At 43.7% G+C, this 13,561-nt stretch overlaps 1 protein-coding gene across 1 annotated transcript in view; it reads left to right on the top strand.

Moving 5' to 3' along the window:
• MAP3K20 (mitogen-activated protein kinase kinase kinase 20) overlaps window positions 1–13,561 on the top strand; it is a 96,532-nt gene that overhangs the window by 72,258 nt on the left and 10,713 nt on the right. Inside the window, exons 12-16 of the mRNA XM_076342595.1 lie at window positions 1,409–1,453; window positions 2,382–2,412; window positions 2,533–2,672; window positions 3,865–3,927; window positions 4,934–5,026. Of these exons, the coding sequence (XP_076198710.1) occupies window positions 1,409–1,453; window positions 2,382–2,412; window positions 2,533–2,672; window positions 3,865–3,927; window positions 4,934–5,026 (372 nt within the window). The remainder of the gene's footprint in view (window positions 1–1,408; window positions 1,454–2,381; window positions 2,413–2,532; window positions 2,673–3,864; window positions 3,928–4,933; window positions 5,027–13,561) is intronic.

Here is a 13,561-nt window from a genome sequence, read left to right as displayed (position 1 = left end):
TAGGTCCTCCTCACAGAGGTGGCTTCAGCTGGTCTCATGGATGGTTTGTGCCCAGCAAGGTTTGGCTGAGACATTGGTGGAGGAGGAGGAAGAGGATCTGAAGAGTCCTTGAAGTGGGGTGGGCAGCAAAAAGTCATAGACATGGAGGCAGAAGTCAAGGGGTGTCAGGCAGTCACAAGTCTTTCAATGGGAGTTTCATGTGGATGCCGCAAAGGGTGTTTCACAGCGATGGCTGGAAGTTGAGGGCGGGATTACACTAGACCCCGGTCTTGTGCCTGGAGAGCCAGGGAAGTGCTCAGGCATGTAATGGGCAACTGTGCCCTGGGGCTCAGTGTTCAGCTGTAGGCAGGCAGGGGTGAGTGTCTGCCGGGGGGGCATGCTTGGCCTGTGGGTGGGGAGCTCTGGAGAGCTCATGGGTGGCAGGGCTCTCTGGAGGAGGTAACAAAGCCTTGGGTGGGTAACTGAGCCAAGTCTCATAAGTCAATGTGATGTACATCAAATAAGTTTGCAACTACATCATGGTACTGAGCCTTTGGGAGACACTGTCAATCCCAATACATACATACCAATTAATGTTAACCCTTTAGCTGGATAAAAGTGCCAAGAAGGTGAAGCTTGGGATACCATATGCTTGAATAAGTAAAATGGCAATCAGTATTACAGTGACATCTTCTCCTGTATCAGTTTTCGTATCATACCAGAATTTCCCTTAACGCAGCCATTCTTCTGTGCATCCTCCGTTGTTTCCTTGTGCTTCAAGAGCTAACACCATCTTGCATACAACAAAGTGTGCCCCACGTGGGCTGCAGCACTGGAGGAGGCTGGGAATTGCTGCACTCCCCCAGCCTCAGGGGAGCAGTTACGAAGCGTTGGCAGAAACCAAGAGACTTGTCTGTACAGGAAGACTAGCCACAGTGGCCCGACTCCAGATTCTGCTTTCACTGCTGTCTAGTGACAGTTTTCCTTCCTTTTGCAGAAAATACCCATCATTTGGGAGAGAGTCGTAATCACAGCGTTATTTTCATTGCAGAAATCAGGTGCTACCAACGCCATAGCAAAAGCAAAAGCCTTCCCATAGTGTCAGAGCCGAGAGGAGAGGCAGCTAGAGAGTCCCTTGCCATCGGATGGTTTACTTTTGCTTCCTAAATTGTTTCTATCAGAGATCTGCTGATAATTTTATCTACATAAAGTGATGGGATCGATTTAGCACTGCCACCATGCTGTTGGAGCCAGCCCGTGGTCAGTGTGAATCCAAGGGTTTAGTATGTCGGTATGAGAGTCACAGCCTAAAGTCCTGCCCTTTGCAGGGGAAAAGGAACCGAATAAAATTGGCCACCAGAGTAAAATTTGGGTGGAGGGGAGAAAAATGGTCAGACAGTTTTCTTTTCAATTAATATCTCTCACACAGTTGCTGCCCTCCTTTGATATTTGTGCATGGACCGAAGAAGATGTGGTGAGTATTTTGTGTTAATGTAGCCAGCGTTGCGCTGCTGGAGCTCTCTAACAAATTACAGTGGGTACAGAGGGAGGGGAAAGCTGGATCAGAACATCTAGGTGAGATTTTACTGCTATTTGTTTGGTGAAACTTGTGTCCCAGAAAGGCTTTACAATAACTGTGAGTAAATTAAGGACTCGAACGACCTTCATAAAACAGCCACATTCTCCAATGTCCAGAAAATAATTTGTGCTGGGAGCTGTCAGCAGCCAGGAGGGCATTCCTGAGTGATCATTTAAGGAATGTGGAAGTGCCCCGAGACCCATCTAAGCAAGACCTGTCCTGGACAGGACAAAACGGGTTCAAAGGTTTCATCCTACTGCGTGCCACCAGGATGGCAATTAACTGAAAGAAAGTTAAGGGGTTTTTAAGGGGTGTGGGATCTCTCTTTCATATACAATAATGGCATTGAGTCTTTTTTACCTTTTTATTCAGTTAAAAGGCTAAGAAAAAAACGTCAAATTTATCTCTAGCATAGTGATGCGTCACAGTGATTTTAATGTCCCATCTAGCACCCTCCTTGTGTGTTGTGCATCATGGGGTTGTTTAGCTAATGTTTACTGAAGGATTGTCTGGAAAGCCAGTGCAAAAGCTCTAATAGCCCTGGCTCCTTGACTTCAGCCCTTTTAGCATAAACTTCTGCTTCGCTCATTTCTGTTGTTGTTCATAATGATAAACTGAGGAAGGTGGCTGCAAAATAGAAGGCAGTTTTAAAAAGCTAAATAAAAGTAATCACTTGCATTGGTGAATCTTGAGTCCTTTAACCCAAAGTTAGAAATATTATTAAATTTTGTTTTAAAAAAGAACGATTACTTGTGTACTTCAAATAACTGTAATATAAAATTTTGCTAATGTGAACTTCAAGACTGATTCTTCTTTTTTGCAGTTTTTCTGGATGCAACAACTTACTAGAAAAGGTAAAAGCTATTCGTATGTACCTTCGTATTCACATTTATGCATATATATACATTTGCTCATCTTTTTCTCCCTCCAATAAAGCACCCTATGGATTTCTGAATAACCTCTCTTATCTTAAGGCGATGCTTCTGGTGAAATGAGTGTATATGCTAGCTTGTTTAAGGAACATCATATCACTGGGAAACGATTGCTTCTTCTAGAAGAAGAGGATTTAAAGGACATGGGAATTGTTTCCAGAGGACACATCATCCATTTAAAGGTATTTAACAGCTTATGTTGAATGTTGCAATAGGTTATAGTATGAATATTAAGGAGTCCATGGGTTTTCAGTAGTATTAACAACAAAAAAAGTTATAACGCTAAATAGAGAACATATTTGGTATAAAAAGCCCTAGAGTTACAGGTTCAAATGGATCTAGAACCCAAAGCAACCTGAGCATTTTGTAAGGCATGAAAATGTGCTGTGGTCTTTATACTCCTCTGCAGTTCTTGGTTTTCTTGTGGGCTGGAGACTGTCAGTACTGCTAAAGATTTGCCTAGGAGAGCCAGTCTCCCAGCAGAAAGCTTTGGATATCTTCAGAGAGAGTTCTTCCCGAAGGTTTCTCTTTAGCTGAGGGAGGAGCAGATATGAAAACAGTCATTTGAACTGAAATCTCTGAATTTCTCAACTTTCACATCTCATCTATAGTTTAAAACATACTTTGACTAACAAAACTCCATTAGACAGCTTTAAAGCTGGTTGACAGCCAGGTTGCTTTGCTCTTAAAGCTTTGTTTCACGGTATTTTAAATATCTAATGTTTGTAATGAGTTAAGAAAATCATGGTCTGGAAAACGTGATCATGACAGCAGTAATAGTATTAATACTGTAGCCACAGGAGAGAGTTCAGTTTCCTGGCAGTCAGCTTTGGAAAAGGATTACTCTAAAAGCAGCATCTATAATTCTGTTGGGTCTCAATGATTTTATACCACAATTTACTAGTAAAGAGATACTTATATCCTAATTACTAGTCCTGCAAATTTGGCTTCATAAGTCACACAGATTTATTCCCCTTTTGCTCATCAGCCATTTTTTCCATGCCACACAGCATTACCGATATATTTAATCTACATTTCCTACAGGGAAAATTATTGAAACTTAATAAAGTCAATAACGCCCAAAATGAAAGATTTCAGCTTCCTGGGTTGATTGAGCGTAAATAAAAACAACCAAAGCAACCCCCAAACATCTCTTTCTCTGATTAAGCAGATCTGATTCTGAATGCGAAATGGGGCCGATCTACCACAACAGTTTCCAGAACAGGGCTGTATTTTAAACTCTTCTCACATGCCCTAATGTATCCACAATGGAAAACACAGTGCACACGGAGTTGTGCTGTTTTTCATGCTGGTATTTGCAGTATGAGATACTGAATAACTCTCACCTGATTGTGTTGATTATTTTTTTTCTAGACTGCTATTGAGAAGTTAACCCACGACTACCTAAATCTGTTTCATTTTCCACCATTAATTAAGGCAAGTCTCATTGTTTATGTAAGAAGTGCTTCTCATGTTGGTATGAATATTTTACTGTTCTCGTGTCTCAACTTTCCTACCATTCGTGGGTGGGCGAAGCAGCAGTTCCTGCAAAGGGTTGTGACAAATGCAGAGGGTCAACAGCGGTGATGGGTCACATCAGAACAAGTAATAGGATAATAAAAGTTGTTTTCAAGGAGGCGCTAAGATTTTATCGTGGAACTGGTAGTATTAAATTAAAAGACTACTGGTTGCGATTCCTTTGCTGTCATTAATCAGAAATTACCCTTAAGAGCCATTCCTCCAAACTGGTGCCACTGACTGCTCACCACCGAAGAACGGCAGACCCCTGGCCCAGCATGAGCCCATCACTCCTCAGTTTGTTAATGTTACAGGAGAAAAGGATGATTTATAATGTCTGGTCACCCTTGTATTAACCCGTTGGTTTTCTGACATCAGTAACAAGAGCCATGCAAAAGGGAGAGAGTGTTTGGGAACTTCGTGGTTGCCAGAGCAGGTATTTGCCCGATTTAATTTGGTGAGCTAATCAAGCAATTCTAGACCCTGAAGTAGCTTTTTTAGTCATAACTTATTGCACAGCTATAGAGTGAAATCCACTTAAAGGAGAATTTACATACAGTGAAACTCTGTTCCTCGAAGGGGAAAATGAAAGTCGGGGCTTCGCCGCCAAGCTGTGCTGCCTGCAATTCCAACGGCAGTGGCTGCCACGATGCTCGCAGTGGCACCGTGCTGCTCCGGAGCGGCTTGGCCAGGAGCAGAAATTGCGCAGCATCTCCCAGGTGCCGTCCACTATGTGCCGTAAACCCATGCAGAAGCCCTGGCCCTTCTTGGAGCGGCGTGATAGGGGCAGAGTGATGGCTCCTTCCTGCTGCCTGCCAGAATTGTAGCATCTGGAAGGCAAATGCTTTCTGCCACCAAAGGCCTTGCTCCTGTCTCCCAGGGGGTTGTGGTAGATGTGAAGTCTCACCTTGCCTTTTTTTGGCAGGATTCTGCAGGTGGAGCCGAAGAAAACATAGAGAAAGTGGTGAATCTTGAACTCGTTTTTGGTTATCACTTGAAGCCGGGAAATGGTCCAAAGGTAAGCTGGGAGCGCTAGATCGGTTGGTTTGGTTAACAGTCACTACCCAGAGGGTCCAGTATCTTCTGGACACGAAAAGATAATTTGCTGTGAGAATCCTCTTGTTTTGGAAAGTGCTGACCAAATGTCAAGGTGGCAAATGGGGCTGCATCGGTGATGGGGAACCGCACCCCAGAGCAGGCAAGGAAGAAAAGAGTGGCACAGAAAGCTTTGACTTAAAGCTTTTGTTTCCTCGTGAACAATTTTTTTAACCGTAATTTTTGTAATTCGGGCTTTCGCTTTGTTCCTTTTATCCCAAGGAGTGTGAAATAACAATCCATTTATGCAAAAAAACCCATTCACAGTTGAGCAGTGCCGTACACCTGATGTTAGTGGACAGACTATTACTTTTGCCTTGGCAGAAAGGTGTTGTCTTTTTATGCAACCAAGAGGAGTTTGGAAAATACGTGGTGTGCATGGCTGATGGCTGGGGAGGACGGGACTGGTCCTGGTGGTGACTATGTTCACTCATGGTACTGGGGAAGGAGGGAGGGGTAGGTGCAGCACATTGCAGATGGCAAAACTACTGTGCAGGGGCCGGTAAAAGGCAATTACCAGCATGCCCCATCCTAATCAAACCTGAGCTCCAAACCGAGCTGGTTCAAGGATCTCTCGTTACGCCCTGTGTAACGGGAATGTTGATGACTCCAGATGTTCCAGCAAAGCATTTCCACCATGTTGTCTTTTCTCGAGAGTGAGGTTTGTCCCATGCTTTTTGTTTTCTTTATCCATCCTGCCATGGACTCTGAGTTCAAGGGTTTTAGAATTAATAATCTACGTGGAAATGGTGTGCAAAGCATTTCTGAGTTAAAGTCAGGGGTTGTGACAGCGGGATTTGTTTCCTTTTGTATTTGACAAATCTGCATTGTGTGTCCACCCTAAACTTGTGGGTGGCTGACTTTCATCTTGTGTTATCTGGCTGCTTTGCTTTCAGGGCATATTGTTTGCAGAAGTCTCTTGATTTCTGTACTTGGTGCTGCTTGCAGAGAAAGCATTTAGGTTTGTACTTAGTAGGAACTTGGACTCGTACTGAAATCATTTCATCCATTTGAAAAAGCTTTTTGCTTTTTGTCTGGAGATTTCCTTTTTTGTTTTTTTTCTTTTATCATAAGCACTTTTTTTCCTATGAAAATCTTCTTTATCACTATGTGAATTACTTAGACTGTCTCCGTGTTCTTGAATGCATGTAGCGTATGATGCTGTACAGCTGCTTTTTTGTAGGTGTGCATCTTTCTCTCCTATGTGCAACTCTACAAGGAACTGAAAGTCCATGAAATAGCTCATATCCTGCTTCCATTTCCAATAGGGATTGTGAGCTGTAGTGCAGGGAGGTGGGCAGCCTCCCCCAGGAAGGAGCAAGAGAAGGAGTGAATAGACCTCTGAGCGTTGGAGAGAAATTCAGGTTGCATTAACGCCTACTAAGTTTGAGGACAAGTAGGTATTTTAGCCGTGACGGTAAAATTTGCAAATGAGACAGTGTGCCAAAGCCTACAGGATAGAAGCTGGATTGTTTCCAGCGGACAGGGCTAGTTCAACGGGCCTGCGTAGTGCCGGCATAACCTTTGCAGGTTTCTGATATGCCAGCTGAGAACCCTTTTTTTTTTGGTCCTGCCTTCCCCATGACCTCCTAATTGGTCCTCTCTGCTCTGTGTGCTGTCAGGCCCCTTCCTAAGGAAGCCATTCCCTCCGCAGCTGAGGGCGTGTGCCAGCCATGCCTGCCCTGGCATCCTCCCCGCCGCAGCACCTGTGTCCCTGGTGCTGTTCCAGGGAATGTGCAATTTGTCACCTGAGTTTGTCTGGGCTGGAAACTTCTGTCCGAGATCTGCTTATTAACTCATACCTGCCTTTAAAGATGTTGCAGCTAAGCCAGTTTTAAAAAGTGGACTGGAAGGAGTAGATTGACGGAGTTTTTGGGGAGGATGCTAGGGCCAGCGTGAGCAAGGTAATTCGCATTAAACATAACGCTAACAAAGACTGGTGTGGTACATACAGTATAGAAAATTTGGCTAGCTTGCTTCTTTGAAAATCCCTGGATACAATCTTCTAGCTCCCCTAGAGGCTGCTTTAAGCCAACTACTGCTGCCATCCAGATTTGTTCCAAAATGAATTGGAGATACTGGGTAAACCAGGATCGAAGGGTTTAAACTTCTTTTACTGTCCCATTTTTGTAAAAGAGTGATGCCTCTTCCTGTAAAACTGGGCCAGCAGAAGCACTTGGGATCGTACCTTCCACCATCTTTATAGCTAAAAAGCTGTCCTACATCAGTTTAAAAATAAATTTCTCAAAGGAACTTTACCCTAATCAGTCCCTATAACCAGCTGCCTAGCTAAGAAGCTTTTCTCCTGTTTTAGCCATGAGAAAAAAGAGGCAATAAGCTCAAATCTGGGTTACGAGTTGAGAACGTGTGCTCCCCAGGTGATGTGTAGACTGCTAGACCTGTGTACATCAAGGGAGGTTACTAGGCTCAGCTGGGCGCTGATGCAGCGCAGCAGGAAGGGCTCTGTGTAGAGAACAGAGGGAACAGGTCACGCTGGGAGGTTTTACCTCAGGCTGGCTCTGCACTGGTCTCCTGGGCTGAGTTCCCATTGGTTATTGTAGTGCATCTTCTGGTGTAGTTGCACCTGGAAGCAAGCCTGTCCATGTGCTCGGAGGTGGCTCCGCCAAAGCATGGGACAGGACAGACACATGGGACAAAAACACGCTCCTGATCCGAACTAAAGCTCTGGTGTGGGCGCAGCCTCGACATGCAGCGTGACATACCACAATGCCACAGGACATAAAAGTGCTGGATGAGCTGGTCCAGGACCCACAAACCATTTGAGGGGTGCAGGTTAATTCAGATGCGTTTGCCTGGTCAGAGCACAGCACCGTCTCAGGTGTGAAGATGGTTCCTCGGGGCACAGGTGTCCCCTCCCTGGCACTGCACTGAGCCCCATCAGCACAGCCAGTGCACCTTCTCCATAAGCAGGCAGAAACTTAAGGGCCTTAGGAATGGCAGTACCTTTTAGCAAGGATCCTGATGAATATACTTCAGGATGGCATTTGAATGTTCAGCCTTGTCTGTGCACTGAATGAAACATTGGCTTCCCAGTACGCAACTTTACCAGCCTCAGATTTGTTACCTAATTTAAACTGCATCTTCTAGTGGGATTATGTTGGTTTTGACCAGCTGACAGATGCAGTCATTTCATTACAGTTTCCTTCCCTTTTTAGCAGCATCTTTGGAGGTGATGAAAGCTCAGTTGACCTTTGTGCTCTCCGAATGCATCAGGAGTGAGCGCTGCAAAGCTAACCTGGTTTTTAGAGATTTCTTTTCCAACTTGTAGTTCGAGTTATGTGGTTACTTCCATTCACTTCCTTTTAATGACCTTTCTGTACACAGTTCCCACTGAGCTGAAAGGTGATAGAGTTAGACATTTTATATGAATTTTTTCCACAAATTAAAAAAAAAAAAGGGGGGGACACACCAATTAACTCCAAGATACCAAAGAGGGTAAAAGAACAAACCCTGGCAATTGTGGCTTGAGCTGATTCGCAGAACTGCAGAGGGACTTTTCAATGGCTTTCTCCTCCTAGGTGGCTCATTAAAATTTCCCAATCAGGGAAAGGTGTCTGAGCTGTGTCGGCTCTGCACTGATGAATCACCCAACTTCTTAAGAAGGATGGTTTACAGTCTTTTTGTCTCCTGTTGATACATTCTTTAGTTTTGGTCCTCAAAAGGGCAGATTTCACCATGCCTTTGAATGTTTTCATTTTTTACCGAGCATGGCACAATCTGACCTACATCCAAACACAAAGCCTTGAAGTTGGCTCACCATTTTGCCTTATTTTTCCCCAGTTACCTCTCCCTCCGTTTGACAAGGTAAGGAGCAGAGCCTCTTCAAAACCATCTGCTAACTGTGTGAACTATTTTCTAGCCTTGAATATCCAAACTGGGATATATTTTAATGCTATTATTTAAATGTGTAGTGCAAAAGTGAATATAATATTAAGGCTACTTTAGAGAGACATTGTGACCAACTCTTCATGCGGAGAAACCCGGGCTGGCAAAATGCAGGCAGTACTAGACAAAACAGTACTGAAATAGTTGTTGTAACTGGAATGCAGTTTCACAAGTACTTGAGACCGTTTCTGCTGCTTCTTCCTCTATACCCTCCCACTACATCAACACTCATAAAACCTTTACTTTCTTAAAAATAATTCCTAGTTCAGACAGACGTGATATAACATCACCAGTTTAATTTGCCGTGTAAGGTACTCCTCACATTACAAATGTGGCAAAAAAAATAAAGCAAGGGCCGAGGTCTAAAATTTAAAATTCCAGTTTTGTAGTTTTTCAGTCGTACATATTCCCCATGCTCTGTAGGTATTTTAACCCACTTCAGTAAGTAAAGCTGGCAGAGGAATTGGTTTTATCTGAGCCTTCCTGTGCAAGATACTTGCAAGTACCTTGACTTTCTAACGGGGGGTTATTTAACCTTATTTCAAAACCTCATCTTCTAAAGCCTCTCTCTTTAATTACATCTCAAGTAAGTAGCTGTGTTTGTGTGCCGTTTTCACAGATTTGCTCCTATTCTAATAAGTAGTCAGTAAAGGGGTAAATATTTTGTGAAGGAAAAAAAAAATTACTTAAGCTGTAAAATAAAACCACAGCCACATTTAAATATACACCATTAGGAACTGGTTAACGTAGTCCGCCAAGGAGGTGTATCAGTGGTAGGGTGTTAGAAGTTTAGTGCAGGTGATCTGAGCTCCTTGTATTTTCTTTCAAAGAGGCTTTTCTGGACCATGTATTGTTTTTACATGAGGTGGAGCTGGTATAACTCCATCACCTCCACTGAGATTGCTCCAGCTGTAGCATCCATGTGTAACTGAGGTCAAACTCAAGCCTACACCTTGTGTAGGCAGTGCTGAGCCAGGGATTCCCATCAGAAATGATTCCGTAATCCTGAAGAGGCATATAGACTTTTCAGCTAGGTAATTTGCTCACTTGACTTTCTAGACTTCTTAATCTCAAGCTTATTTTTATACCTTGGCCACTCTGAATTAACTTGCTGCCTTCCACACGTTGTCTCTCACGTGTACAGCCTCGGTCACAGATACGTCTGCAGAAGCACAGACAGGTTCCCAGTGGTCTGTAGGCTTGGCACATGTCCTCTCCAGACAAAAGCCTGGAAGAGGAGCCTCTGTTCCCGGCATGCACAGGACATGTCCAGCGGCCCTGCCATGCCTTTCCCGAGCTCCTGCGCGCCCTTGTCCCCGTGGCTGATGTCCCGCGTGGCTGCAAGCCCCCGTGTGTGAGCTGTAGCCTCCGCACGCTGCCCCACTGTTGGTGGGGACGTGGTGCCTGCATGGCTCCAGCGCATTGTCCCCACGAACGGTCCACGGGAAATGCCACTGGAGGACAGGGCTGGCTCAGACAGCACGGGAGGGCACCCACGCAGCCCTCAGGGAAGGGACTCGTGTTTTTCGTGCTTCCACCTTTACAATCCCGCTGTCGCAAGCAGGCTGCTCGTGTGGATGATGATGCCTGCGACCGCAGCAATCCCCATTTGCTTCTGATCACATGGCAAGGGCAGCTTTTGGTAAGCGCTACGGCAAGGCTCGGGACCGCTGTTATCGCAGAGCTCTCCGTCTCAGCTGCTGCAACCCACTCTTCTTGGGGCACCAGCCCCCAGCCTGTAGCGGCACCTGGTATTTACCGTTATGTTCCCCTCTGTGGCGGCACAGAGCTTCACAGCGCTGGATGTTAAAGAAAGGCACTGTCAGGGGATGGATATTTTTGGTATGGCCGGGTAGTCTGCGTAGGTGTTAAAAAGGCCTCGTGCTTCTCCAGGCGAAGCTCCAGCCAGCCAGTGCCTATTGCCTCACAGAGGAGTAAGGGCTCCGGCTTTCGGAGGAGGCACCCAGGCAACTGATAACATAAATATATCTTTTGCTTGCTTTGTTTCTGTACGTTTTAAGACCATCTCTCTCGGAAGGCCTCCCCTCCGCCCCTGTTTTTTTCTGCCTGCACAGCTGAAACAAAACCGGCGGTGGAGCCACCTTCTCTCGCTGGAGCCTGGCTGGCAACAGCCTGCCCTGACCTGAGACACCAGCTATTGTTAAGGGTATAACACATTTACATATTTTGCAATAAAACATCAGTTATTTGCATTACTGTGTCAAGTTTTATTTGATTCTTTCACCTAAAAATGACTCATTTTCCTTTCTTGTATTTTAAAAACCAACTACTCTAAGCTTGTTTGAGAATAATCAAAAATTGCCCATTTAGCTAGAAGTCATTTTCTTTTCAAAAGGCAAATGTTATTTAATCTTTCAGCTGTTCATTGTGCCATCATAAATACTTTCTTTTCAGCACAGTTGTGGGGACTGAAATGAGCCCACTAATTGCCTCCCATTTCGACTGACATGTGGTGGTTTAGTGGAAAGAGAACACAGCGGGGAGAAGGAAATAGGAGGCTGAGAAAATGAGAGCTAATTATTTTCACTGCCTCATGTCAGGCTCTGTGTCAGCCTTGTTTTTACAAACTGGAAGGTTTAGCACTAAATAAAACAAACTGGCGTCATGTTTTTATATACTGGCAGTGTCATGGAAGCAGCTGCACATCTCAAAGACAATATAATGCCTGCATTCGCATGGACACCATCTGACAGCCACTGTGAGCCACTGCTAATGAGGATATCACAGTGGTGCCAAGTGAAAGGTGCTGAATTATGTATGATTCTTCATCAGTGCAGCAATAGTCCTGTACATCATTATGAGACATTGTTTTGCTGAAGAGATTAAAACATTCTTAGTTCCAGACCCTGCAACCTATACACGCTACAAGAGGTTATTAATGGAATTTTTAGGGAGAGTTTCTTGTGGATTTCTTTTTGGTTAAAAATATCTCATGGGACAAAGCCGTGGTGGGTCATGACACTATATATATAAAGAAGAGAAGCAAATTAACCATAATTGTGTTATCTTCCTTTAAATCCAGAATAATAAAATATAGTGTAGCACGGTGATACATAATGATAAATAACCCAAGTGCTGTCACTAGATGTTCAACTCTAATGCCTTTAAAACAGCAGGTTTCAGCAGCTGAGATAGATAATAGCTAAGAATGTAAAGGAGCTTCTGGGGACCTAAATCATCAACATGCTACTACTTTTAGTACCAGCATGACCAACATTTTTTTCATATTTGTTTCATCTTGCGTTACATCTTACTTTTCTTCTAATATCCAGTTGCCTGCTACAATGCCATTTCCATTTTTTCTTCAATCTTGGGAAAAAAAAAAAAGGTTTATTGCAACCACGGATTTTAAAACGAATCCCGGATTTGGGCCTCCTTGAAAAATGAGGTGTCTCCCCAGCAAGGGTTTTATGCTGTTGTTGCAGAGACATGTTTGTTGTTTAAAGCCTGTGCCTGCTCTTTTTCATTTCCCTTTCGGTTTTTGTTGCAGACGTTAGTGCATATGGGGTTAAAGGAGTATTGTCACCACAGTAAGCTGGAGACTTAATTTTTAAAGTGTTCTTATTTTCTGTTTCAAAGCTGAGAAGTGGCTCAAAATACATGTGTGATTTGCTTTTCTTTTCTACAATCATTTGCAGAGGCTGCTGATTTATTGGCTTTGTCAAAGTGTTATTTGGAAATGTTTTGCACACAAAGTTTTGCTGGTTGTGCCTCTCAGTTCTGAAACGAGATTTTTTTTTTTTAAAAACAAAAAGCTGAAATGCTTTATTTAAATCAAAATCGAGCAGGTAAATATTGGGAGGTATTTTAATGCTTGAATTACAAGATGTCCAGGGAAATCTCTTTGAAGGACTTGTGTAAGTATATTTATCAACCAGACATTTTGAACAAGCCATTTCCAAATTATTTTCCCACATACGTCTGGCACTAAATGTAGTCTCGATCCAAGAAGTCTTATGGCTCCAATTCATCAAAGAATTGAAATACGTATACTTGGTTATTCTAGCCAAATTTTTGCTTAAGTGGCTGAGCATCTCTCTCCTATTCATTGCTAAATAAGAACCTAGAACTCGACTGGAAAACAGGGAATATGTCCCTTTCTGCAGCACACAAATCTCGCATTATTTACTGTGTGGTTGAACAAAATGGTTACCAAGTTTGTAAGACAAGTAGCCGCCTACTTAGATATTTCCCAAGTGCCTCGATTCAAAAGTCACCTAGCTGCTGTCTTTTCTCCTTCCTTTTCCTTCCTTCCTTCTCTCTTTCTTTCTGTCTTTTCTATCTTTTCTCTTTTTCTCCCAGCCTCTCCTTTCGTTTCTCTCCTCTATTTTGCTGTCTTTCTCTCTCTCTTTCTCTCTTTCCCCTTTCCACTGATGGTTTTACAATAACGCAAAATGAAACCTTTCCAAATAAAACAAGACACGTATTTTTGAGTGACCTGAGAGGGTATGCTTAGTGTAGTAATTTGCCCTTTTCGTATCTGCGCAGTGTGGCTGGAGAGGACTCCAAGGAGGACCGAAGGTTTGGGGGC

Source organism: Aptenodytes patagonicus, chromosome 6, assembly GCF_965638725.1.
Source record: "Aptenodytes patagonicus chromosome 6, bAptPat1.pri.cur, whole genome shotgun sequence".
Taxonomy (NCBI): Eukaryota; Metazoa; Chordata; class Aves; order Sphenisciformes; family Spheniscidae; genus Aptenodytes; species Aptenodytes patagonicus.
Note: the sequence above shows the minus strand (reverse complement) of the source record. Positions and strands in the feature narration are given on the sequence as shown.